At 29.4% G+C, this 26,155-nt stretch overlaps 2 protein-coding genes across 3 annotated transcripts; one reads left to right on the forward strand and one right to left on the reverse strand.

The window, feature by feature from the left end:
- Positions 1-4,950: 4,950 nt before the first annotated feature.
- On the reverse strand, positions 4,951-9,482 carry LOC114178876 (plant UBX domain-containing protein 8-like). The gene is made up of 11 exons (XM_028065011.1): positions 9,182-9,482; positions 8,117-8,187; positions 7,409-7,982; positions 7,244-7,327; positions 7,029-7,141; positions 6,688-6,895; positions 6,363-6,572; positions 6,148-6,279; positions 5,545-5,688; positions 5,402-5,458; positions 4,951-5,289 (listed from the first exon to the last, which is right to left on the reverse strand). Exons 1-11 carry the CDS (start codon positions 9,263-9,265, stop codon positions 5,182-5,184), a joined length of 1,785 nt encoding a protein of 594 aa, XP_027920812.1. The 5' UTR covers positions 9,266-9,482; the 3' UTR covers positions 4,951-5,181.
- Positions 9,483-16,953: 7,471 nt separating this feature from the next.
- On the forward strand, positions 16,954-24,320 carry LOC114179440 (phosphatidylinositol glycan anchor biosynthesis class U protein). 2 transcript variants are annotated; one of them, XR_003603468.1, is made up of 15 exons: positions 16,954-17,219; positions 17,305-17,352; positions 17,444-17,504; positions 17,621-17,653; positions 17,892-18,016; positions 18,649-18,783; positions 19,669-19,745; positions 19,859-20,121; positions 20,827-20,883; positions 20,991-21,159; positions 21,737-21,794; positions 21,874-21,959; positions 22,042-22,098; positions 23,736-23,909; positions 23,991-24,320. XR_003603468.1 is itself a non-coding variant. In XM_028065783.1 (14 exons), exons 1-14 carry the CDS (start codon positions 17,075-17,077, stop codon positions 23,835-23,837), a joined length of 1,416 nt encoding a protein of 471 aa, XP_027921584.1. In that variant the 5' UTR covers positions 16,954-17,074; the 3' UTR covers positions 23,838-24,320. The 2 variants fall into 2 exon arrangements, 1 of the variants encoding a protein (XP_027921584.1); XM_028065783.1 differs by having other exon boundaries at positions 23,736-24,320.
- Positions 24,321-26,155: the final 1,835 nt, after the last annotated feature.

Here is a 26,155-nt window from a genome sequence, read left to right on the forward strand (position 1 = left end):
AGATATTTAATTACTAATTTAAATACATATATATATATATATATATGTAAAATCATTATTTAATATACTATTCTCTAAAATATACATTTAAACATCTAATTATAAAATAAAAAATTTGACATAAGTATTGGTATAATATTCGTCGCTATTGCTATAGTATTTAATTTTTAAATACCTATAAAATAATTAATATTTAAATAAACTAAAATTATAATTAAATATATTTTTGTTTGAAAATTGTGAGAACCTAGATATAAAATAATAATAATAATAATAAATAAATAAATAAAAATTAAAAGTATATATTATTTTCATAATGATATATTTTTCCTGGTTGTTAATTTATATGTAATAAAAAAGTTAAAAAATTAAGAAGTTTCCTTTAAAAGCAGCTTCTGACATCTTTTTCATTTTCAATCCCGAGAAGCCAGGTTCTCTCATCTTCTTCCTACTCTCTCAAACAAAATTCGACCTCCTTCTTCCTTCTCTTGAGGATTCAAAGTCATGGGAGTGGGTAGTGTGAATGGTTCTACCATATAACTTGACTTCAGATTTTCAGATTTCGGATTTCATCTTAAGGTAAGTTCAAGATTCTATCATTTCTATAAAACAAGGTGTTCTTCTTATACATTAAGTTTTTCTTTGGATTGCATGTAATTTGTTTGTTTCTTATATGAAACTCCATCTTATTGTGATTCTAAAATCATGTCCTGATCATTGATCGGGCTTTTTTTGTTGTGTAGTTACAGCAATCTTAAGTGTTGGAGCTATGGGAAGAAAAGTGATGAGTGGATTATATAAGGTTAGAGGAGATAAATTCTTTTCAATTTTAAAGTCATATTGTTGAATTTAATTATTGGGGTATGAATGTTGTAGTTGCATTTTAACTTAAATATGAGAAAGTTAAGAAATTATTGTGAAAAGTATTCTAGTTCAAGATATGAAGTTCATTGAGACTTTTAATGTTGTGAAATAGTGGATTTTCTTAGTGTAATTGTGATTTTTGAAGTTTTCCCTTAAAATTTATGATTGGGAACATACATGAGTTGTATGAAAACATGGCTGAAGTATTAATTCCTGAAACTTGTAAGAATAGGGAAGGGAGAATCAAATTTAATATCATAAATGTCATAGTTATGAATGTGGTATATAGGATTGCTTATTAGAATTTTGTATGTGTAAATGTTGTAAATTGAAGATATGATATGAAATGATGAGAAAGTCCTCATCAATTTGTAGAAAAACTGTCTTATATGTGGCTTTGTTGTTGGGCGGTAACCCTGTGACATTTTTTCATACTAGGAGTGGTTTATATCTTGGTAAATGATTTTCTTTGCCAAATATATGAATAAATTATGTACAATAATATTTTGTTAAAAAAAGCTAAATTATAATAGAGTATTTATTATATAGTTCATTTTACAAACTCAACTATCTTTCTAGAATGTAGGATTACTTGTAAAAGTTAAATGTGTTATGGTTCTTAGTTATTTTCTGAGAAAATGCTAATTAGGATGAAGTCAAATATAGTGGATGAGACTTGTAATGTGGGACTATCATGTCTCTACTAGTATCAAACTCATGTAGAGGATAGGATGCTATAAGATGCGAGAATCAAAGGAGGCTTCACAGAGCAGACCATATGATACAAGAGAGGATCATAGAGAGCTCGTCAAGTTAACCCTTTCAGTATTGGATGAGATATATGAGATATGTGATGTTCCACTTGAATTATCCTTGTATAGAAGGAGCATATGAGGATCAGAGACATAGTCTCACGAGTTTATTCAATATACTAGCCTTCTGGAAGCAAGAGTCTAGAAATTTTTCTGTAGTTTGATGTTTGGACTTTAGATAACTGACCTTAATTTAAGATTTTGGTCAAAATTATGATATCTTTCCACTAGAACTTATTTTTGTTTCTCCTACTCTTACGATGATAATATATTATGTATATATGAGAGCAAGTTAGGAGAGCATATTTAGGAGAGCAGAGTTAGGATTGATGGGGATAGTAGCAATAGAGCAAAAACTAGCCACTAAATGAATAGTATAAAAATGAGTTAGAGGATATATGTTAGTCTCTTCAGAGATTGTATTTGTATCAAGCTTTTAGTTTCTATCTTGAAGTACACATGATATTTCACTTATTGAGTTTAAGAACAAAATTGTAACTCAATATAATTATAATTATTGATGTTATTATTGAGTTACGATCTTAATTACAATTGAGAATGATTAAACAATAGGATTGTTACATAAATAAACTATTTTAGTACATGATTATATTTCTTATGTTAATAATTATTTTTTTTACTAGTATAAACATGAAAGTATTTAATATGTGAATAAAAATTAATTAATAATTAATATAATAATTTACCATTTTATTTTTATTTTTAATATTTTTAAAAATTGTTATAAGCATTATTTTATTACTTAAATGAACATTTTTAAAAACATTATTAAATACAAAAAAATAACTTCGAAAGTTTAATTTTTTTATTTAATATAATTACTTGTTTATATAGAAAATTTTACCATTTCTAATATATTCGAATATATTGAACTTAAATTGTCTCATTTAAAATTGTTTAATTTTTCAATTGTTTTACATTTGATAAGACAAATTAAATTTATTAAAATTTAATTTTATTATTTAAACGAAGTATTGTAATTATTATTAAATATTAAAAAATAGTTAAATGTTAAAGTTAATTTAAATTTATTATTATTAATAAAATATATTTTTAGTAGATATTATTTTTTTGGTCAAATGATGAGATTTTTTAATTGGTATTAATAAAGTTTATTTACATTTATTGAGAATGTTTTTAGCTAATGTCAATTGTAACATTCTACTTAACATCATACTACTAATTTAATCATTACTTAAACACTGAGAGACAAGAAATTTTCTTCAACTCTCATCACTATAAATCATCTTAATTGAGTTTGATACTATTAAAGTCAAGAAAGTGTCCATAAAGAATTCATACACCACCTATCATCATATCACATTAAAGTAATACTCCCTCCCTAGGAACTATTATATACACTTCATTCACACAAAACTCATGTTATACATCTATTATTCCAAATTAATTTAAAACACACCAAAAAATAAAAATAACACTCTCAAACACCCATTCTCACCGAGTGAAAATATCACAAGAGCTTATTGGAACTAAAATTCAAGGTCGCACCTATCCGTGGTTGATTGGCACCCAGCGCTATAGTCCCTGAAGCTCTTTGTACTTCATTTTTTGAATAGCACCCAACACTATTTAGCTAAATGCCCGACACTCCAAACCCCTAAAACTATCTAGAATTCATTTTTAAAGTGGCTTCCAATGGTTTCGTGGTTCAGCCTAGTGTTATTGCAAAAATATAAAAGTTTTAATGTGTATAAAAATGGTCCATTAACTATATCTCAGTTATTTAAGGACTTCCTTATGTCATATAAACTTATTCTTTTTAGAAAAAAAAAAGCCTCAAATACATCAATGCACAAATTTGAACACACCAAACACGATCCACTCATTTTATCCATACTCAATAGTCATTTTACCCATACTCAATAGTCATGCCATCAAAGTTTAATTGCTCACCACTTTCACAATTTACCTCATCACCATCCTCACAAAATTAAAAGAGATCAAATAACTCGTACTAAGCTAAGAATAATTATAATTCATCATATTATTTAAAAAACACACTAAAAAAACATTAAAGTTTAATTCTCCACCTCTTTCACAACTCATCTCATCATCATCACAAAATGAAAATATAATTCATATTATTTAAAAAAAACACACACACTAGAATGAATATATATATATATATATATATATATATATATATATATATATATATATATAAATTTCAATTAAAGTATGATACATAAATTTTATTTCAACTTTTATATGTATTATGAATGTTAAGACCGAGATTTAATTTAATTTTAATTATATATTTTAAAATCCTAAAATAATTTCGTTGATGTCCGTTCATTGACCAGTAGGATTTTAAAACATTGATTGAAACTAATCGACTTTAGTTTTATATTCATTGTATATATTTGCACTAAATATTGGTTTGCTTAAAAAAAATTAGATTTTGAACAAATTTTGTATCTGTATTTTGATTTGATACATGTAAAATGAGATGAATCAAATCAAGCTACCTAATTTTCGTTGGTTTGGTTTATGATCAGCTAAGAAAATTATGGACGGAGTACAATCCACTCTGATTCGTTTGGATATATTGGTTAAAGGAAATGAATCTATATTGATACATATAAAATGAGATTAACCAAATCAAGCTACCTAATTATTCCTTAGTTTATAGTTCATGTTTAACTAAAGAATCTTATGAACAGAACATGTGTAGCTAAAATAAAATTATGAACAAAATACTACCAATTTTTACTGATCGAATATATATATATATATATATATATATATATATATAGATATATAGATATATTAGTTAAAAGAAATTATTTGAATTAAGCAGTACGAATCCCTTATCCATTTATTTATCAATGGAAAAATATTATAAATGTTATTAACAAAACCAAGCTACCTAATTCTTGATTGAATTAGTTTGTTCTAGATTTAGCCAAAAATAAAAGTAAAATGAATGCTTTCTATTTAGGTATTTTTCCCTTAGTTGAACCAAAACAAAATTATGGAGACACCTCTAAGAGCTGACCTTTAAAGAATAACCTATAATTAAAAGTCTATTAAGTATTAGGTGCTTTGTACAATAATTCATTATATCTCTTAAGTGATCTTATGGTACAAGTAAGCTTGACTTTTTTTTTTATATGTACTAAAAATATGAATAGAGCACAAGTAGCCTTTAAATTGGAGTTAGAATTCTTTGAAAAAGAAGGTGGGCACATAATGGAACATCTGCAATTTCATTAATCATGAATTATTTCAATCTTACCGCAAAACATACAAATAATGGAAATAAGGATTTAGTAATCACAAGTAAAACTGACAGTACTGTATTTCATGTAGATCTGTAAATTTATAAATTGCATCACCCGGACAGTACAAACCCAGATTAAACTAAAATGTCACATCCGTCTGTGAATTGTGGGGTTCATATTTTAGTTTTAATAAACTAAAAACTCAAATAGTTTGTTTTGTAGCAAATTCCAACAATGCATCAGATTAACTCCAAAAACAAAGCTTCTTGCTTGTTGGTTAGGCCAAGTTCAGCCAGGGTTGCAGCACTTTCTTCATCACTAAAAGCACGCCTAGGATATGGTCTCACCTGTCCCAACAATAACATCCAAGACAATCACATTAAAATTACAGTACACATCAACCATCTCCCAGAAAAATTAGTATCAATAATAATACTGAAAGGTAATGGTATTTCTTACCAGTCTGTAACTTCCCGGTTTCACCACCCTACCAATGTCTATGAAGTCGAACAGAGACTGAAAATTTCCGGAAGGAAAGCAAGATTAGAACAATTGTGCACAAAAAAAAAGGGGGAGAACGAAACTTCCTAACAGAACATCACCTGTAGCCTATTAGATCTTAGGAATCGGCGTCCACGACGGTTGCCATCTGGCATTTTTACCAGCAAATTAACAGCGTTATCATCATCTGATGATGGTTCTGGGGGCAGGGAAACTTCTTTGGCGGCTAATTGAGTTTCCAATTCCTGACAATTTATGCAAAATGCAATAGTAAGCAATTTGAAAATGTTTGTTTTCTTTTTACCTAAGACAGAATCAATTTATAGCAAGGAACTGCCCAAGGCTACACATCCAGGATACAGAACAAGTACATAATACGAAATACAGATTTTTTTCTGGGACCAAGTATGGACCGATTCTTAACTGAGATATTTATACCAGAATTTTTATTTTTGAATACTAGTTAAAGAGTCTCTAAGTTCTGTTAACATTCACTCCTTCAATTAAGTGGAGATAACCCATTCTATAGGCGATACAATATTGGAAAATATGCCTCAAAATCGATATTGTAACTCTAGCAAGTTAGCTATAAAGGCCATTTCTAGTGAGTGTGAAGACTAAAACCAGACTCCAATCAGCAACCGGGTAGGAGGATTGAAGCATGGGGCAAGAGAAAAAAGTGCTATCAGTTATAATTGCACTACCTGCTCTTCCTGCAATTTCCTGCGAGTTTCTTCTGCTCTCCGCCTTTCCTCTTCAAGAGCAGCCTCAGCTTCTTCTCTGGCCTTCAATTCTTTTTCTCTGTCTGCTCGTAATGATGCAAGATATTCATCATCCTGCATGAACAAACAGACAGCAAGAGCTACAATTAGACCATCAACAACCAACAACTCCAAACTATTTGAGAAACAAGACATACCTGTTGTTCCCTTATCAAACGCTGTGCTGCCAGTGTTGGAGAAGGTGGGCGATATGAGGGATATGAGGGACGAGGATTAGAACCCCTACCGTGCATAAACTCATGTGGTGCATAAGCATACTGGTATCCAGTACCTTCCGGGATTCCACCAAACATTGCAGCTTCAAGCATTACTGCTTCATCATGCTCCTCTGAAGATATGCCACCCCACTGCAATCTCATTGTAGTCAGACATTGGAAATTGAGAGGCAGGGACAAGTTGAAATGCCGTGGCAAGTAATAACATAGTAATTCTTTTTGAAAAGGAAAATTTTAAAGGCTATACCTCATCAGAGGGGAAGGAATTTCTGTTATGAGGAGGATTACTGGTCTCCTGTGGCTCTGTGCTTGGTAGTGTGCTAGCCTCCGCAAATTCAACATCTTTGACTGATCCTGTGGATCCTGAAGATATATGCCTAGATCTGTTCCTAACGAGTGGCTGCTCCTCTACATCTTCAGCTTCATCATGAAAGGACAAGCTTCCTGCCTGCAACCTAGAATGACCACAATTGCCCATTTCAAATTTGACAATCTAAGAGAATATACCTTGAAGGAAATACTTAGTTTATTGCAGCAGTGTGCAACAGCTACAGGTGCACAGCAAGCATAGTAGAAGAGATAACATACCTTCCATTAGATGCCACTTCCCCTAGTCCAGCCTCTGATGACTTAGATGGCCCGGCTGGTGGAGATTCAGAATCTCCTCCCTGTACACGCCATGCTTTTTCTTGCTCAGCTGTCTGAAAACTCATTTGTTAGAAGCAATCCAGGTTTGAAATTTCTAATGATAAAAAAAATTCAAAACTCTGTTATGATGTAGAAAATACAAATTAGAGGGATACCTTCAGAGACAATGAAACTGCATGGGCAAGCTCGGGATCCTCCAAATACGATTGCCTAGACTGTGATCCTGATTCAGTTGAGTCCTGCACCAAGAGAAGAATAAATACCAACACAGACATCATGTTTACCAAAGCATAAGAAAATCCATCAAGAAAAACACATACAGTTTGTCTGCCTAGTTTGTGACTTCTGTAATTTTCCTCAGCCTCCCGTTTAGAAGCCTCAATGGCTGCTCGAAGCATTTCTTCTTCTATCTCATTGTTATAATCTGGTAAATTCTCAGATTCAGGAGCACTAGGTCTAGCACTGCTATTGAGTGAGGTATCAGCCAAGATCTTATGGTTTTGCTCATCTCGATGTGCACTCTGGGCAGGTGGAGTGTCATCATCGTCATTGTCAATTATGACAGTCCCATGGATATCCGGACCATCGGCATCAACTGTTCCAGTGACATCTTCAATGGATGGATGACCAGATTGAGTAGAGGATTGGTTACCATCCTTAACCTCTATAGGAATCTCCCTCACCTCTCTAGGATGTGTAACAAAGGGTGCCTGGACAGTTGAATCAAGAGGAGTACCAAATATACCTCTCCCAATTGTAGGATCAAGAAGAGAAAACGGATTGAGATTTGCTGCTAAAGCTGGAAGTGATGGAATTCTCTGAACATCCGCATCGTGTTGATCATCTATATCCATGAAATCATCTTGAGGAAATGCAGCAGAGCTGTTGTGAGAGCTGGCCACGAAGGAATTAAAAAAATATCAAACTCCAAAAATAAAGAATTAAAATGCAACCATTAAACAGTAATACCAGTAAAATGGGTTATATTCTCAATGATCACTTGCTTACTAATGGAAAAGAGAGTATACCCAGTCGTTAAATTTCTGTCTCCTTCACTAAAATGTGCATTGACTGCTTCATTGAGATTACCTCCATGCTCCTGACATAAAATAATATTTAAACAATGAAGAGGATATATACAAAAATAACCACTTGAGCCCACTGAAAATATATTCAGTCTTTAGTTACATAAAGTAAAGATAACTTGTTCAGTCTTTAGTTACATAAAGTAAACATAACTTGTTAACTACAAATAAACCGGTCACTCGATCCTTTTATAGGATAACAATCAGATCATCTGTGTAGAGCAATGAAAAGAAAAAGCTCACAGAAGAGTAATTGATCACTTATGAAAAAATAAATTATTGCAATAAGAAGATTTCAATCTCATGTATAAGCATCTAATAGAAATAAAATCATCTGAGGTCAGACAAATGGCTAAAATAGATCAGTTCGGTCATTGGGGTCATTGGTCCTCATTGTTCGTTTACCAGAACTCGCTACTCTAAAGCAGATTTCTAACATTTTCATTAGTGATGAAACATGTCGTCCTAGTACTTAAGTTTTTTCTGCACACTGAACCCCACTTTTAACTTCATATAATGATAAAAAAAAACAAATGAAAATAACAAAAGAAAACATATTTCCTATATTTCTAGAATAATGCTTGCACCCTATTCACAAGAGGACTTATGTGTTCATTCACTAAAGTTCTAAAGTTACACCTCTATGCCGATATCCATGAACTGGATATAAGGAGGACTCCAAAAAGTATCAGACATTAGACAATCCATCTATATATTTGAGCTAGAGAGAAAAAAAAAACAAAAAACCGAATAACAGCAGATTTCACCTAAAAAACACATAGATATGCAAACGAGTCCCATTGACATAATTTGAAAGCAAAAAGTAATAAACATTGATAAACAATTAAAAAATAACTAAAGTGATCAAGCAATGCCCAAAACCCTAACTTTAATCAATTAAACAACTATTACAAATTATGTCAAAATTTGTGCTTTTGGATCCCAATCAAAACCTATTAAGCACTTTCACAATTGGAAGAAAAAAAAAACAGAGAGAGGAGAAAATACCTCGAGTTTTTGCAACGCTACTGCCTCAGGCAAGCCAGTGATGCTGACGAAAGTCTCAACCGCCTCTTGATTAGGCCGTGCCATTGCAATCGAAATTGTATGAAACAGAAGACAATCCAAAATTCAGAGCTTTTATTCCTTGTCTTGTTTTTGAATAAAAGAAAAAAGAAAAAGAAATTAGGTGCTGTGAGAGATAGAGAGAGAGAGAGTGAGAAGGGGTGGGTGGGCCTCTAGAGTGAGAGTTTCCTCTGGAGTGCGTAATAGGGTGAAAGTGTTTGGAATTGCTTTGCTTTCGCTATTTCTATCTCTTTGCAACTCTTCTCTTGTTCGACAAGTATGCTCTCAAAATGCCTCCACGCATCCAATTTATTACTTTGTAACTACGTTTCAATAAAATAAAATAAAAAAATCAAATATAGTTACCACATTTTTCAAGATTTTAATTTGCCTAATTATTATCAATTCAAACATTACTAAATTATTATCTTTGTACTAATTATTTTTTATTTGTTAAACCGTACTTTTTCATTATTTGATAACATGCAAATCTCTATATTAATCAATCAATGAATTAAATTCGATTTATAATAGAGCTTGATTTGTTTTTTGTTTGTTATCTATTTTTTTTCCTGTTTTTTATCTTTTGATTTTATTGTTTGAAATTTGTTTTTTATTTGTTTTCTGTTTCTTGTATTCAGTTGAGATAAATCTGTTTTATTTTTGTGTTTTATGTTTGGATATACTATTCTATTATTCTTTTATCTCAATCTTTGTTGTAGAGGCAAACCGTTATTATATTCTAATCTTCTGTTACTAAAGTTTAATCAATTATTTTGAAAACTATCCATTTTAGTATGTGTTTAAATTTATTTTTTTAATCATAAATCACTCTTTCAAACCATTCTTAAAACTACCTAATAATAAATCACTCTTTTAAATTACTATTTTATATACTTTTTTTAATTTATAAATTAACAAAAACTCATATTTTTAAATCATTTTTAAAACTGTAATTTATTTAATATATATATATATATATATATATATATATAGAGAGAGAGAGAGAGAGAGAGATTAAATTACAACAGATGCCTAAGACTTGCCTATAATATATATATGATCATTCAAGAAAAATGATATACTGGCACTATATTGTAATATAAATTATTAATATATTATTATATTATTATCATAAGTTATAAATTGAATGTATTTTATTTTACATGGTATTGAAATATAAAAGAAATATGATTAAAATATTAATATATTGGTTATTTGAAGATATGTCAATTTATCACCTAATTCTAGTATTTTTCTTGTGTTTCTAAATCATATATTTTTTAAATTTTTAATTATTCGGTTTTTAATCAACTATTTTATAATTTATTTATTAATTTATTTAAAAAATATTTCAATGTATCAAATAAAATGACTTATTCTATTTTCTATCATGGATTCTGTATGATTAAAACTAGTTTTGTAATCAATAGTTTAGGAAAGATATCTATGCAACGGATTCCTGTTATTTGTAATCGAAATCTATCTGTAAATCCTATTTAATATTTTACTAATTAGGTTAACTTGTATTCATCGTGTATTACATCTAAATATACCTATATATAAAAAAAATTTCTGATTGATGTCTATATTTTATTTCTAATTTTATCTTTTAAATAAATTTTTTTAAATTAAAATTATTATTTTTATCAATTTTACTCTTCAAATAATAATTTCTTTAATTTAATTGTTTTTATCAATTTGACATTTTATTTAATTTTATAATTTTTAAATAAACATTTTTCAACAAAATAAATTAAACTCTTTATAATTAAATTATAATAATAAAAATATTATTATTAATTTTATTATTTTTTACAAGAATGCACGCAAGTATTTTTAATATATATATATATATATATATATATATATATATATATATATATATAATTTATAGCTTTATTTTTATCTAATCATTAATTTTAAAATCAAAAGATGTACTTTTTAAGTTTAATAAATAAATAGATCTACTATTTTCGACCTACGGGGTTAAATTTTTCTTAGATATTACACAATTTAAATACTAGTTTTTAAATACTAGTTTGAAACATTATTTAACAAATAATTTTTAAAATTTAAAAATCACACATAAACTAAAACCATTTTCAATACTTAAAAATATTCATTTTTAACACTTAAAAATATTATTTTTATAACAGTATACAAATAAAACTAATCCATATTATATATATATATATATAGTTATTTTATCTTTAGTTATATTTTAAAATTAAAAAGATGAGTTATCCAAATATTGAGAACAATTACAGACACATTTCAAACGATAAAACATACTATAAAGCATACTCTAAAGCACTCGTATTTGAACAACGTAATATAATTTTAGTAGATTACCTTATTTTATTTTTGTAAAGAAAAACAAAAAATACCTCTTTCCTTACTTAATAATATATATATATATATATATATATATATATATTTATTTATTTGTTATTTTATCTTTAATTATATTTTAAAATTAAAAAGATGAGTTATACCTCTTTGGTTACTGTAATTTTTAAGTAATTTGTGATAACGTCATCACAATAATTAATTCTAACTAAAATGAATTTTTTATTTTTTCATAAATTTCAATTCTTCTTTTCTTTTGTGTTGGTTGCATATGAAAGTTTTCTTGACATTTAATTCCATGGAAGAATTTTATGTATAGATCAGTTGAGATTTAAATGTTAGGTTCTATGAACATTTTATAATTATGTTGTTTGAGGTGGTACAGTTGTGTGTTGGAGAACACTAAAATTCTAAGGTAAATTATGTTTGAAGAAATAAGTTTTTTTAAAAAAAAAAAAAACAGTTCTTAAAACTTGAAATATTGTGCAGAGATCAAATTGATGTGTTTAATTTAATATATATTTTTTGTTGTTATTGTAACACAATTATGTTCAAGGTTTAATAGAATATTTAATTACTAGATTTGTGTATAAATATTGTTCGTACAAGATCAAATATATCATGTAAAGATCTTAGTAGAAAATTCTTCAAATGTATCATAATCTCTAACTTTATGTTTAGGTAGAGAATAGGGATGTCAAAAAAATCCATACCTGCGGGTATCCGCTGATAAAACCTACAACGGGTAGGAAATGAATATTAAAAATAGATATCCGCGAGTACGGATATTTTTGATACCCGCATGTTAACGGGGCGGGTACGGGTATCATAGTATCCGTATTCGTGGATACCCGTACCCGTTAAACTTTAATTCAGAAAAATACCCGTTATATATATATATATATATATATGTATATGTATATATATATATATATATATATATATATATATTAGTAGAAAATATTATGAGTCTTTATTCAATAATGGTGGTCAGATTCTTACCCCACAACAGAATAAATTACTTCCAGATACTGTGGAGGCATTGATGTGTCTCCAATATCTGTTATGGACCAACATGGAACGTAATGAAATTAACACGTTTACTTAGATATTTTAATTAAGTGATTGTTAGAAATTTTTACTGAACTTCTTATGTAACTTCTTATGTTTTAAGGCTCTTCTAGATTAAAATTGGACAACATGAAACTTTATACAATGTTGCAAGAGGTGGAAATTGGTAAGTTAGTAATTTCTTTAATATTTTATTCAAAAATAAACTACAATATAAATTGGTAGTTGATTTTTTATTTGTTTGTTTTTCAAGAATCAATCGGAGAAAGGGGACTTGTTAATCCAAACACTAATTATGGTTAAATATTTATTTTTTTAAATATTATTGTAAATACCCGCGGGTACCCGTGGATACCCACGGATATGAAAAAATAGACGGGTACCCGCATAACGGATACCCGACGGATATGGGTACGGGTACGGGGCGAATATTTATCCAGCGGGTAGGGTACGGGGGAGCTACTACCCGTACCCTACCCGCCCCGTTGACATCCCTAGTAGAGATGTTTTAGGTCCACGTGTCCTTAGGATTGAAAGGAGTCTGTGTGTTAGGGTTGGCCGACCCAGTTTATTTAGGCTTGTTCTGCGTTGAAAATTCGGCTGAAAAGTCTGGTTCATCTGCATAAGTTTTGACCTGCAAACTAACCTTTTTTTTAAATTCTTATGATAAAATGTTTAATGTTCAACAAATTTGAAAACTTTAACAAGTTCACAAAGTTAAGCAAAGACTTTTGGGAGTTGAATGACAAAATGATAATTCAACATTTTCATCATATTCATATTTGTATTTTGACATACACGATGTATTCTTCAAATTTTTAGCACATTTAAACATACATAACACTTTTCCACTCATGCAAAAATTGGGAAAGTTCATGCAAAAGTCTCGAAGGAAAGTAATCAATATACATAAGTACAAGTTATTTTTTTAATACAGGTCGTAGGCCAGTCTGCACGGACTACGAGTTATGCGGATTAGACTTTTGGGGACCATTGAGCTTAATGTCTAAACTTGTCCCGCATTTTTTTTTGCGGGTCGACCCACCAGACCAAACCCACATTATCACCACTAATGCTTGCAAAAGACACTCAATGGCTTAAGTCAACTAAGTGCATCATATGATAGTAAATGTAATAATAAAACATAATTAATTGACCGTGTGTGTTATTTATATTGTGTTTATAGACTTTTACATAGATGGGTATGGTCTACATGATTAATCACTTTAATTAACTTAATATCATGCTAATGTGTTTTAATCATGATCTTAATTTAATTGGTTATCGCTTATGTTACGTCTTGGTCAACATGGTATCATGTTGTTCGAGCAAATGTGAGTCAACATTACCTCAGGTTGGATGACTAAAATTATATCTTCTTTGTAGAGCATAGATACAATTAGGAAATTGATGACCATTTTGTGAGTATCAGTGAGATTTGAGTGGTGGAAGGATAAATTTTAGTTTGTGAATTGATTTTAGAAAATTATGAAAAATTGTAAGTTTTGCACAATGTAAAACTCTGTTGTTTAATAATATTATATTATATTGATCGAAAAGTGTTATAACGTGTGACAAATGAATATGAATAACTTATCTCTTAATTTAGCTTAATTTATGTAAATTGTTATTTTCTTTATTGTAAGTGATACCATTTTTTTCTTTATTTAAACTATTTGAATATTTCTGTAGTTGTTGTTATTTCTTTTTCAATATTAGTTAGGATTTTTGAAGCCAATGTTGGGAAAAATATTTTTTAGTGAATATGAATTATATATATATATATATATATATATATATATATATATATGTGTGTGTATGTGTATGTGTGTGTGTTTGTCGGGGTTATTTTTTAATCATCACACCAATATTATTATTTGTGAATAGATTATTAAGATTTATTTTGTTGTCTAATGTTATTTGTTGGTATGAACTATGATTACTTTTATTTAATGTCAATTGAGAACTATGTAATGTTGTGCCTGTGTGTACGCATCTAAATATGCGTGATTATAATGTACTATTTTTAAGTTAATATATAAAATTAAATTATATTTATTAAAAATAAAGTGAAATATATCAGAAAATATGAAAGAATAATTGATAAATAGAGAAAAAGAGAAGAATCAGAGATAGACGATTGTGTAAAAAAACTTGTAAAAGTAACTGTCAATTCTCAATAATGTAATAAATAATTATATGTTAAAGAGTAAAATTGGTATTTTGAAATGTGGACACAAAACAATGAATCATCTTTATGTATTGTTATAGATACTGAGGGAACCTATTTAAGTTTTTGATACTAAAATGAGTAACAATATTCTAACCTTTATATTTTGGTGGATATGTTTTTACTAAGTTTAATTACTTAAATGGTCTCTACTTTGACAAAGGTGTTTCAATTTGGTCCTGCTTTTAAAAAAGTTTCAATTACACCACAATTTTTTTAAAAATGTCTCAATTAAGTCCACTTTAAGAAAAAAGTTACCAACATGTTAACAACACGCCACGTGTCATGTGTGGGTTTTTAATTTGTTTTAAAATTTTTTAATTATATATATATATATATATATATATATATATATATATTTACAAAAAAATTGTTGCCACGTGTTAGGGCAATGTCACGTGTAAGTGTCAGTGTCTTGATTTCAGTTTTGTGTCTATATATGTCTATTTGATATAATTTAATCTCTACTTATGTTTCTTTGATTCAATTTTATTGCAGTTTTTTTTAATAATCGAATTTTTTTTTAATCCAGGTTTTGTTAACAGATTAAAACTAATTAAGTATAAATATTTGAACAAAATTAAGTATTGTTTTTCATATTAAATTTTAGTGGTTAAAGAAATGATTAATCAAAATATGAGTTTATAATATACAATAATATAATATGTTAAAAATTCATTTTTAATAAAAAATATTAGTATAATATTCATACAAATAATATATTTGGTCTGTCTCTTTTAATTCAATTTTTTACAGTTTTTTTTATAATCGAAATTTGTTTTTTTATAAAATTAAAATTAATTAAGTATAAATATTTTTACAAAATTAAGTAGTGATTTTCAAATTAAAATTTAGTAGTAAAATAAATTATTAACAAAATATGAGTTAATAATATACAATAATGTAATATGTTAAAAAGTCATTTTTAATAAAAATTATTAGTATAATATTCATACATATAATATATTTGGTCTCAAATTTGAGAAAGATAATATTGTTCTATTTTGAAAAAAAAAATCAATAATAAACAAAACATGAGTTAATAATATGCAATAATATAATATGTTAATTTTTTTTTAGTAAAATATATTAGTATAATATTTATATAAATAATAAACTTGGTCTAAAGAGGAACAATATTACTATATTTTGAAGAAAAAAAAAATTGGATCAAAGAGACGATAGTAGGAGCCTAAATCTTAAATTGAATGGAAGAAAACATATATAAAGACTAAATTGAAAGCAATACAATGACATATGGTTAGGGATGTCAAAAAAATATGTATCCACGGATCAAATCCGCAACGAGTAAAAAATGAATATTGTAAATGGATACCAGCGGATAACGAGTACGATTATTTGTAATATCCGCATGTTAATAGAGTGTGTACGAGTATCATATTATTCGTACCCATGATACCTGTACCCGTTATATTTTAATTTTAATTAAAAAACATTAACACATTGAAGTTGAATGGGTTATTTTTTATCATTTGGTTTTAAAAAAATTCATTTTTTTTGTAAATTGTAATTCAACACTATTTAAATGTGTTATTTGCACTTTGTTTGAAATTTATAAATATTTTACATTGTATTTTTATTTGAATTTATGGTTAAAATATATTGTTAAATATTAAATTTTTCTTTTGTAAATCTTTGCGGATACCCGTGTATATTAAAACATTATGTGGATATCTGCATAACAAATATTCGTACGGATCTAGGTACAGGTACGAGATATGATATATATTTATCTCGGTAGAATATGAGAGAACTATTACCCATACCGTACCCACTTTTTTATATCCCTATACATGATAATGAAGTAACATCAAATCGTGTTATGTGTCACACAGATACCTTACATGTGATAATAATTAAAAAAAATAAAAAAAATACAAATTAACACATAAAATATCTTAATAATATATTTTTTTAAAGGATCATAATTGAAACATATTTCCAAAAATTCCAAAGACATTCAATTTTTTTTTAAAACTAAACCAAATTGATATACTCCTGTCAAAATATCATCCTAGAGTAATTAAGCCTAAATAAAAAAGCGTAACGACAGCGGTAAAAGTCGTTTTGGTTGAATACCTCCTCCGAAAAAGCCAGAGGCAAGGGGAAGAAGCAGTTGCAAAGTTCCGATCTGAAGACGCAGCACGTAAAGGTAGACGAAGATGACGAAGAAGAAGAAGGTTCCATGGTTCTGGACTTGGGTCATAGGTTCCGTCGTGTTCAGGCTTATTCTCCTTTACTTTCCCAAAAACCTCAACCTCTCTTCTCGCCCTGAAGTCTCCACCCCCCTCACCAGCATCCGCCGTCGTATGTTTTTCTTCTTCTTCTTCCTGAACTACCTTTAATTCCTATATCCATGCTTTCTTATCAACTTCAACTTCTCTTTTCGCAGTGGCTGAGGGTTACTGGTTGAAGCAGTCGTCAGTTTCACCCTATGCTGGTATTTCCATTTCCAGATTCGTTCATTGGATCAATTTATATTATTGTTTAGTGCTGTGTAAAAAATCTTAGACTCTTTTTCGTGTTTCCAGGATCAATGTACCATGGTTCCCCTTTGTTATTGACACTTCTCGGCCCGCTTACAGTTAAAAGGTACCTGTTCTCAATTGTGTCAGATTTTGTTCCGTTGCTTTATTTAAATGGACTGACTTACTAAGTTTGAAATTCCTATGTTGTAATGACTTCGACTTACCTTATTGATGCTTCAGAATTGAAGGACAGCCTGATCATCTTTTATGCGGGTAACTTTCTCCGCCTTTTACTGATGAGTATTAGTAGTATCTATTCAGTTGTTTATTTCTATTTTCAACAGCTCATGAATCATACTTGTTGTGACCTTCGGTGCTCAATAATTCGTATCTATAATTGTAATGCTGTTTGCCTTTGAATCTTGTATATGCAGTTCTTTACCCCTGTGTTCACTTATCTTTGCTGCAGTCTTTGTTAAACAGTAAATAATCAACTCATTTCCGGATATAGTTTGGTTTTTGTTATTGCAGATGTGGTTAGTGCAATGCTTATTTGTGCTGCTGGTGAAAAACTCCAGGTGGCATACAGTTCAAGCTTACAATTACTTGGCCTTCGTGATTTGTCAGAAAATTCAGGTTGTTAGCATGTGCTTCTAGTATGATCCTTCTGTTCAAATTTCATATGATTATGGTTGTATGTGCTTCTCCCATTTTTATTTGTTATTTTAAAGTGATATATAAAACTAGTGTATAAGTTTGAAGATCCTTTTCAGATAAAGATATATTGTGCAATCAAAGAGAGAAATTTTATTCTGTGCATGCTGCATTATAAGAAAATTGTAACATGGTACTTGATGAAGATTACTGGTACTATTAATTAGATATGCAAGGAGTGCCCCTTTTGACTCTTGGCTTGCTTTTCTTTCCTCTTTTGGGATATTATGTTGAATGTGAAAAAATAAAGGTAGGAAATGAAACACCTTGTTGATCATCACACGTCTGTGTGGTTTCTGTGAACAAACTGATGGTGAGGTCTGTGTCTGTCTAGTGTTTGTATCATAACAAACACTATGCTTCCCTTTCCAGGAAAAAGATAATGTGTTTTACTGAATGAGAATAAAACAGGGTATTTGCAACTATTGTTGTGAAGGGCAGGTGATGGTCATATTTTAAAATTTAATGTTAAAATTTTCCCTTCTGGTTGTGGATCTTTTTGAAACTATGCAAATTCTTTTCATCCCTTTTGATTGTATCTTTACTGTTTCCAGAGCGTCTTCCTTCAGGAGATTTTGCTGCTCTTGTATACTTATGGAATCCTTTCACAATAGTTGCATGCGTTGGTCTATCCACATCTGCAATTGAGAATTTGATGGTTGTGTTATCTCTTTATGGAGCATGTTCGCGTAAGTAGCTAATAACCTATGGTTATAATTTCTGAACTTTTAGATTCTACTGACTCACTCCTACCATGTTTAATTGGTATTTGTTAGTTGTTTTCTGGTTAAGATTTATTTGCTTTCTAATATTGAAACATGAATTTTGCTTGGCGTTGTTGTGTGATGAAAAGTACTCGTAGTTCTAGCTTCTTGGGGAAGTTCTTGTGGGAAGTACAGTGGGAAATCTCAATTTTTAGCTGAAAGGTTACTTTTATGCAAAAGGACTTTGATAAACGGTTTTCCATTTATTTTTATTATATTTCTGTTTTCCTGAAATGTTTCTTGGTCTTATTTTTGTGTTGAATAGAAAGGAATATATATGTGTGTGTGTGTGTGTATATATATTCTTATTTGAGCAATTAAACCAATAAAACATGGCTACTACTAAAGGCGGTTGAACTTGGGTACATATAATAGTTTAGTAATTACTAAGACTGAATGCCCCAAGCCAATTTGAGGAATAATTTTTCTTTAGGTAGCATTGCTTTTGTGTTTTCTATCAAATTTTATGTCTGGTATACCTTTTTCTGTAAGTTTGCTGACTATTGAGCCCTGACTATCAATTTTTATGTCCAATATTCGTCTTCTTTAACCTTTTTTTTTTTCATATTTTCTTTCAGATACAAGGGCAATATTTCGTTTGTTATTATTACCATTGAATTTACATGTCTTTGTCCATTTGATATCCACTTCTGTGTAGAGGTTCCCTATTGCTATATTCAGCTAGCTTATTAGATTTTGGAAGTAGTTGTGAGAACTGAGGAAGAAAGATCATTATCACCTTATATATGTGGTCTTGTGATCTTCATTTAATATTTTGTGTAATGTTGAAACTGTACTGATGTACAACAGGACTAGCTCCATTAGCAGCTTTCGGATGGGTCATGGCTACACACTTGTCTCTGTACCCTGCTATCCTTATTATCCCAGTATGACGTTGCTTGAACTCGTTGTATAACATTTTCAGCATAATCTGCAAATCTTTGTTCTCTGTAATTTGCATTTATTTATCTGTAGATACTAATATTATCCTCTTTTCCAGGTGATATTGTTATTGGGATATGGTCCTGATGCTCCTCCTAGGAAATTATTCTGCCAAAAGAATAGGCTTGAAGTTGGCAATTCCTCCTCAAGTGATAGTTATTCAGAAGAGAAAGCAAAGAATCAGCTAAAGGTTGCAAATGTATTCTCATGGAGGCCAGTTGTGTCTTTTCTATTATGGACTTTGCTTTGGTCATCCTACATCTTAGTCCTTTGTAGTATTTATGTCCAGCAGTATGGCGGTCTACAGGAGTTATTCAAGAGGTTTTGCTTAAATACTTTTACCATTATTCATTTCTGAAAACAATTTTGCAAGCAACGAAATAAATATGCATATTTGTTCATTATTATAGTAATTGCAAGAATTCGGGCTTAGTTGTTACCGGGTCAACTAAAGAGTCCATGAAAAATCCAAAATATCAAGTGAAAACACCATTATGATAACTCCAAAATAATTACAGAAGTACTGGGTTTGTAACTGCTGCCATTATGGACTTTTGGAGTCACCACATAAGCAACCTTGAAGCCTCGTAAGATTTAGAAAATTTTAGGTCCATATTACTGTTGTTTGTTCATGTCATACTGTATTACTGTTGGTGTGAAACTCTGAAGTAAAACCCTTTGGGAACTCAAATAACTCATTTCCCACTCAAATAATCAAATAATTGCTTTTTATTCTATTATAAAAGAAACTATGCACATTTTTCAACATCATTGTTTAAAAAGTAAATGAACTTAGTGTGGGGACAATTAATATGTTTACCATGTGTTGAGGGAGGTAGATTTTACTGTATTATCTCTGTTGAAGAACACTGTTTGTGATTATGAAATTTATATTATTTTTTTTTATTCTCTTTTGTTATTATCTTTATCAAGAACTGTTGAAAGTCAACTGTCACAATTTCTTTTTTCATGGGAATGACAAGTTTTTCTATATCTTGTAAATAAACTTCTAGGTTGTTTGTGCAGAACCTATGGCTTCATTCTTACAATACAAGATCTGTCTCCAAACATTGGTGTTTTGTGGTATGTGCTATAGGAAGGGAAACTACCACTTTTAGTGTAGACTTGAATATTTTATTCCTCTCATGAACTTTGGCACTTATTTTGTTCTGGTGGTATTTGCATTACAGGTACTTCTTTGCAGAAGTTTTTGATTTTTTCAGAAATTTCTTCCTGATAGTATTTCATGGGAATATTCTGTTGATGCTAGCACCATTAGCCTTGCGGCTTAATCACCGGCCATGCTTTCTAGCTTTTGTATACATTGCAATATCTTCTATGTTGAAATCTTATCCTTCAGTAAGTTGTTTTTTTTTTCACCAGTTCCTATTTTTACCAAATTAGCTCTTAGAATTTAAGCATGATGGTCCATCTGGGTGTTGCTGAAAATATTTTTATAATTTAGAATGAAAGAGACGCTGTATCCTGTTAAATGTTAAATGCATGATATTGTATGATTACATCGTCCAAAATAGAAATTATGCAAATAAGTATGTTCACACTTAGCACATTCACATATACACGCTTAGAAGGGAAAATATTATCAGTGCAGTTGTAAATATTGAGCAACGAACTTAAACATAGATGTCCAGCACTGATATTTGTGGTGAATTTTCATCATGCTGGTATCTGATTGATCTGTCATTCATCTATGCATCTATCTCCAATCTACTTTGAGAAGTCCATATGTATTGTGTTTTGTGTGAATTTGCATCAGGTTGCAATGTGATTGATCTATATACCATTTTGTCTTATCTAACTTGTCAGTACTCAGACATTAAATAAATCCATCACTGATGTGTTAATTTTTTGTGAATTTGTGTCATGTTTCAAACTGGATTAATCCCTGTAACCATTTTGTTTTCATTATGACTAGGTTGGTGATTCAGCTCTGTATTTGGGTTTACTTGGGTTATTTGCTTATGAACTCAAAGGTTATTTCTCTTTCTTTTTTAACCTTTTATAATACTGCGCATAATCTCCTTTTGAATAATCAACTTCCTTGATTTTCAGATATGCAGTTTTCTTTCTTCCTATTATCTGGTTATGTTGGGGTTTCACTTCTTAGCCCTGTGATGCACAATTTATGGATATGGAGGGTATGGAGTTGTGTTTACCTTCAATTTCAAATAGATTTTTGTGTCTATCTGCAGTTCCTCATCTTTGTAATAAAATGGGCAGGGTACTGGTAATGCAAATTTTTACTTTGCGACTGCAATTACTTATGCGTGCTTTCAGGTGCGTTATCTCTACTCATTCTGATATTCGGTTCTCCTCACCTAGTCATTGTTGCTGTATCTCTTTTCTTCACAACTTTTTCTAGCTATTAAGTTTATATACAAATGGAGATCTTCGTCAATTTACATCTACCAACCATTTTATCATGATCAGAATTGCATTTAATTTATTGACATTCTTTTTTAGACAATGTTTATCAAATAATGCTAGTTGAAGTTATTTGTATTTTCTTGTATATTTATCACATTGTGAGGCCAAAGATTGATGCTAACTCATCAACACATGCCCCAGCCTCTGTCTAGGACAAGGGTCCCGTAGTAAAATCTTGACCCTTTTCACTTTCCTCAATGTCCACACTTCAAAACCAACTTAGTTAGATTCTGGTGGTGTACTTCATTGCTATTGAAAATGAATGTCTTAAAAAATTGAGTCAATTGATTTGAGATCGGCAAGTTGTATCAAAATTATACCTATGAATTTAACCCGAGGACAACCTCAGCTCACTTTTAAAATAAATCCCTTTTTATACCTACCTTCCAAAGACCCTATAAGGGGTTAAGGTCAAGCTCAAAGTGAGTTTGAGCAATTACAACATTACAGTAAAATTTTAAGAAAAAGATTAAGAAATAATGAACTATTATTACTCTTTGCTTATCAAAATCTCATTAATTTGTATATTATAACTAAGAGCATATAATGCAAAATGATTTGAGTTAAATTTATAATAAATTTTCATTTCTTTTTTATTTGATGTGAAGCAAATTATTTTCTTTTTCTTTATTTATATTTGTATGCTACGTAATAACTAAAATAAAAAAGAATTGGTGTAAAATAAATATGGTTTGAAAAATACTAGAGTAATCTTTTTATTATTATATATTTTTATACTATTTCATGTTTTTTATAATTATGAAATTTTATATATATATATATATATATATATATATATATATATATATATATATATATTGTATAAGTATAACTTACAAAAATTGTAAATTTAGTTAGTAAGCAAATTAAGCTTTCTCAATTTAAATCAACCACTATTATCATTTATAAGTTGATTTTGTAGTGTATATTTCATTCTTTTTATTCAGTTATCAATTACTTTTTTGCAAAATTTAAAATATCTTAGTATTTTTTTTTTAAATATCTCAGAAGACAAAATAATAAAATTTACAAATATAACAGTAAAAGTTGGCGTGGACATCTTTAAAAGTTCAAATTATTGTTTTTTGCTTCCTTTGTAATGAATAATTTTGATCTTTATAAAATAAATTATCTCACCTTTTAAAATTGATATAATTTGTAATTTCAAATATTCTTTTTTATCATAAATATTATTTATTTTTGAAATTTTAAACAATCTTGGAATTTATATTAATTTTAAGCAAATTAATGTTTTTATTTGTGTATGAGACTCTTTCGAAACAAATAAAAATTGAAACTTTCATTCTTAAAGGAGTTTGTTTTTTTTTTTTTTTAAATATATGAACCCATGGATGGTTCTTGTTGTCCATAGGTCTTTTGTGAACACTTTGGCTCTTATATGAACTGTGCTATAATAAGTTTTCTAATAAAAAATTAAACTTTTTGTATGTTATCCTGTAAACTTATGCATGCTTCTTACTTCTCAGATCATTCTGGTGGTTGAGAGTGTCAGTGCCATGCTAAATCATGACAGAACGCTGACAAAGACAAAGCTATGTACTGCAGCTTTTCAAAACGTCAAATCTTGAGAACTTTGAAGTATGATTCTATGCATCCATGGTAATCATGAGCTTTTCACGTGAATTAGTTCTCGGTTCCAGGTACCATTTTGGTGCTGCCCCTTCAATTACTTATCAAATAGCTGCATTTATTTTGATGTAAGCATTTTTCACCCTGATTAGTATCTGGATGCAAGACTCTGCAATGTTGATGCTGAATGCCGGTTAAAAAGGAAAAAAAAGTTCATGGTTATGTGTTATGGTTCTTAGAGCTCTTTTGTTCTTGGTGTACCATTCAGTATGTTTCAATTGCTTTGTTCTTCAAATGCAACTAGAATGCGGCACATGTTTGTTTTATTTTGTTATAAACTCATGTTACTATAATGAATGCACTTGTTGGTCGGAATATCTGGAATATCTGGAGCGTGTCTATAGGAATGGACCATATGTAATGACACCAACATCTGGAGCATATCTCACATTATTATCGTCTATCTAGTGTGATTATTACAATTCTGCAACACCCCTTTATCGATGCTTTTCCTCCGTTTGAGTCCATTGTCATTGCTGACAATTGCTTGATTCATACGTTGTTTGGGCTGTTATACGCACACTCCACCTACTCTAATCACTTCACCCATCAACTTGCGCAGTGCATTTCACATGCTACTTTGACTCATTCCATGCCTTTCTTTTAACATTCTTACATGTGAAACAAATATAGATATGCATAAAGCAATTAGGCTTGTCGTATGCAAGAACAAACACCCGTAAAATGCGCCTTCTCCCTGCAACATGTAAGGCTTTTCACATGCACAATTTAAAGATAGGTGTTAGACAACAACGGTCAACGATGTTTCTGTCGTACTTACCTTTTGGTCTGCATCGAGTGAAAAACAAGAACTTCGATGTGAAGTGAAACCAAAGAATGTGCTTTCCGCCTTGGCATAAATGGAATTTAAATTACACGACATGCTTCCAAATGTGATGTAATGTTTGCCAGGCAAACCAGTGTGATGTCATTACAAAGAAGACAGCTCCATGTGACACCTTACAGATAGATGAGTTTACCTGGTTAGTGATAGATTGAACTCTAAAATACGAACCAAGAACTTTTTCTGATCAAGATATATTTAAAGGATTTTCTTTTAAAAGTATAGCATCTACTGTATGTCAGCATTACTTATTAAATTGAATGAAATAACAACACATGGTTTGTCAAGGAGTGCATTTCATGACCATGACCTTTCATGCCTTGTGCTTCTTTTTTCATTTTTCTTAAACCTTTTGGTATCTAAATATTACTCCTTTAAAGAATTAAAACTCCACAGTATTTCTTCTTTGTTATGTTTAAAGTATAAAGTGTTTCTTTTTTCACTTATTTTGAAAGAAAAAAAAAACAAGAATTTTGTCTTGGAAAAATTAACAGCTTAAAAACCCTTAGTTTGGGGTTTAGTTGGGAATCTTTCTTCTTAACGAGGAGTTTTGGTGCAACTCTTATCTATAAAGAGTTCACTATGTTTGTCTTCACTGAAAGGATATTTATGCGGATGAAAAAAGCAGAGATTTGAGAGATATGGTAGATGGTGCATAGAGGTTCTTCGGTAGAATGAGAAAATGAATGGATGAAAACAAGCATAAGCCTTGACAATGAAAGGATCAATTTTCAATAAATAAATAAATAAATAAATATATATATATATATATATATATATATATATATATATATATATATATATATATATATTTTATCATGAAAAACATCACTTAAGATATCAAATAATTTTTTTTCCATTGTGTCACTTTTTTGTCTTCTTCTGGTTTCCTCAAATCGACTGTTCTATTGTTTGTTACGGTAATATATATTTTTCTAAATATAACCAGATAAAACTAATTAAATATTTAACTTGTCCCATTTTCCATTGTCAACCACAACTTTGTAAATAAGTATGATAATATTATTGTAATAGTAATATGTACGACAAAACAAAAAGAAACGTTATTTAAGGTTGTTTTTTCTTCTTCCTTCAACGAAAAAAAAAAATCTGGAGATATTACACTGAATCTTTTATCGCAAGATTGGAGATCCTCATATTCTTAATAGCATCCCAATAATCATATATATATATATATATATATATATATATATATATATATATATATATATATATATATATATATATATATATATATAACAACCCTGTTTAGCAAGTTTGGTATAAGAAACTAATTTGGGTACATAAAAATAATAAATGTAAAAATATTGAAATTAAAAATTAAGATTTATATGAATGTTTGTTGTCCCTTCATCTTCCTTACTTCATATATTTATAATATAGTTATGGGTT

This window comes from Vigna unguiculata, chromosome 3 (assembly GCF_004118075.2).
Source record: "Vigna unguiculata cultivar IT97K-499-35 chromosome 3, ASM411807v1, whole genome shotgun sequence".
Classification (NCBI taxonomy): Eukaryota; Viridiplantae; Streptophyta; class Magnoliopsida; order Fabales; family Fabaceae; genus Vigna; species Vigna unguiculata.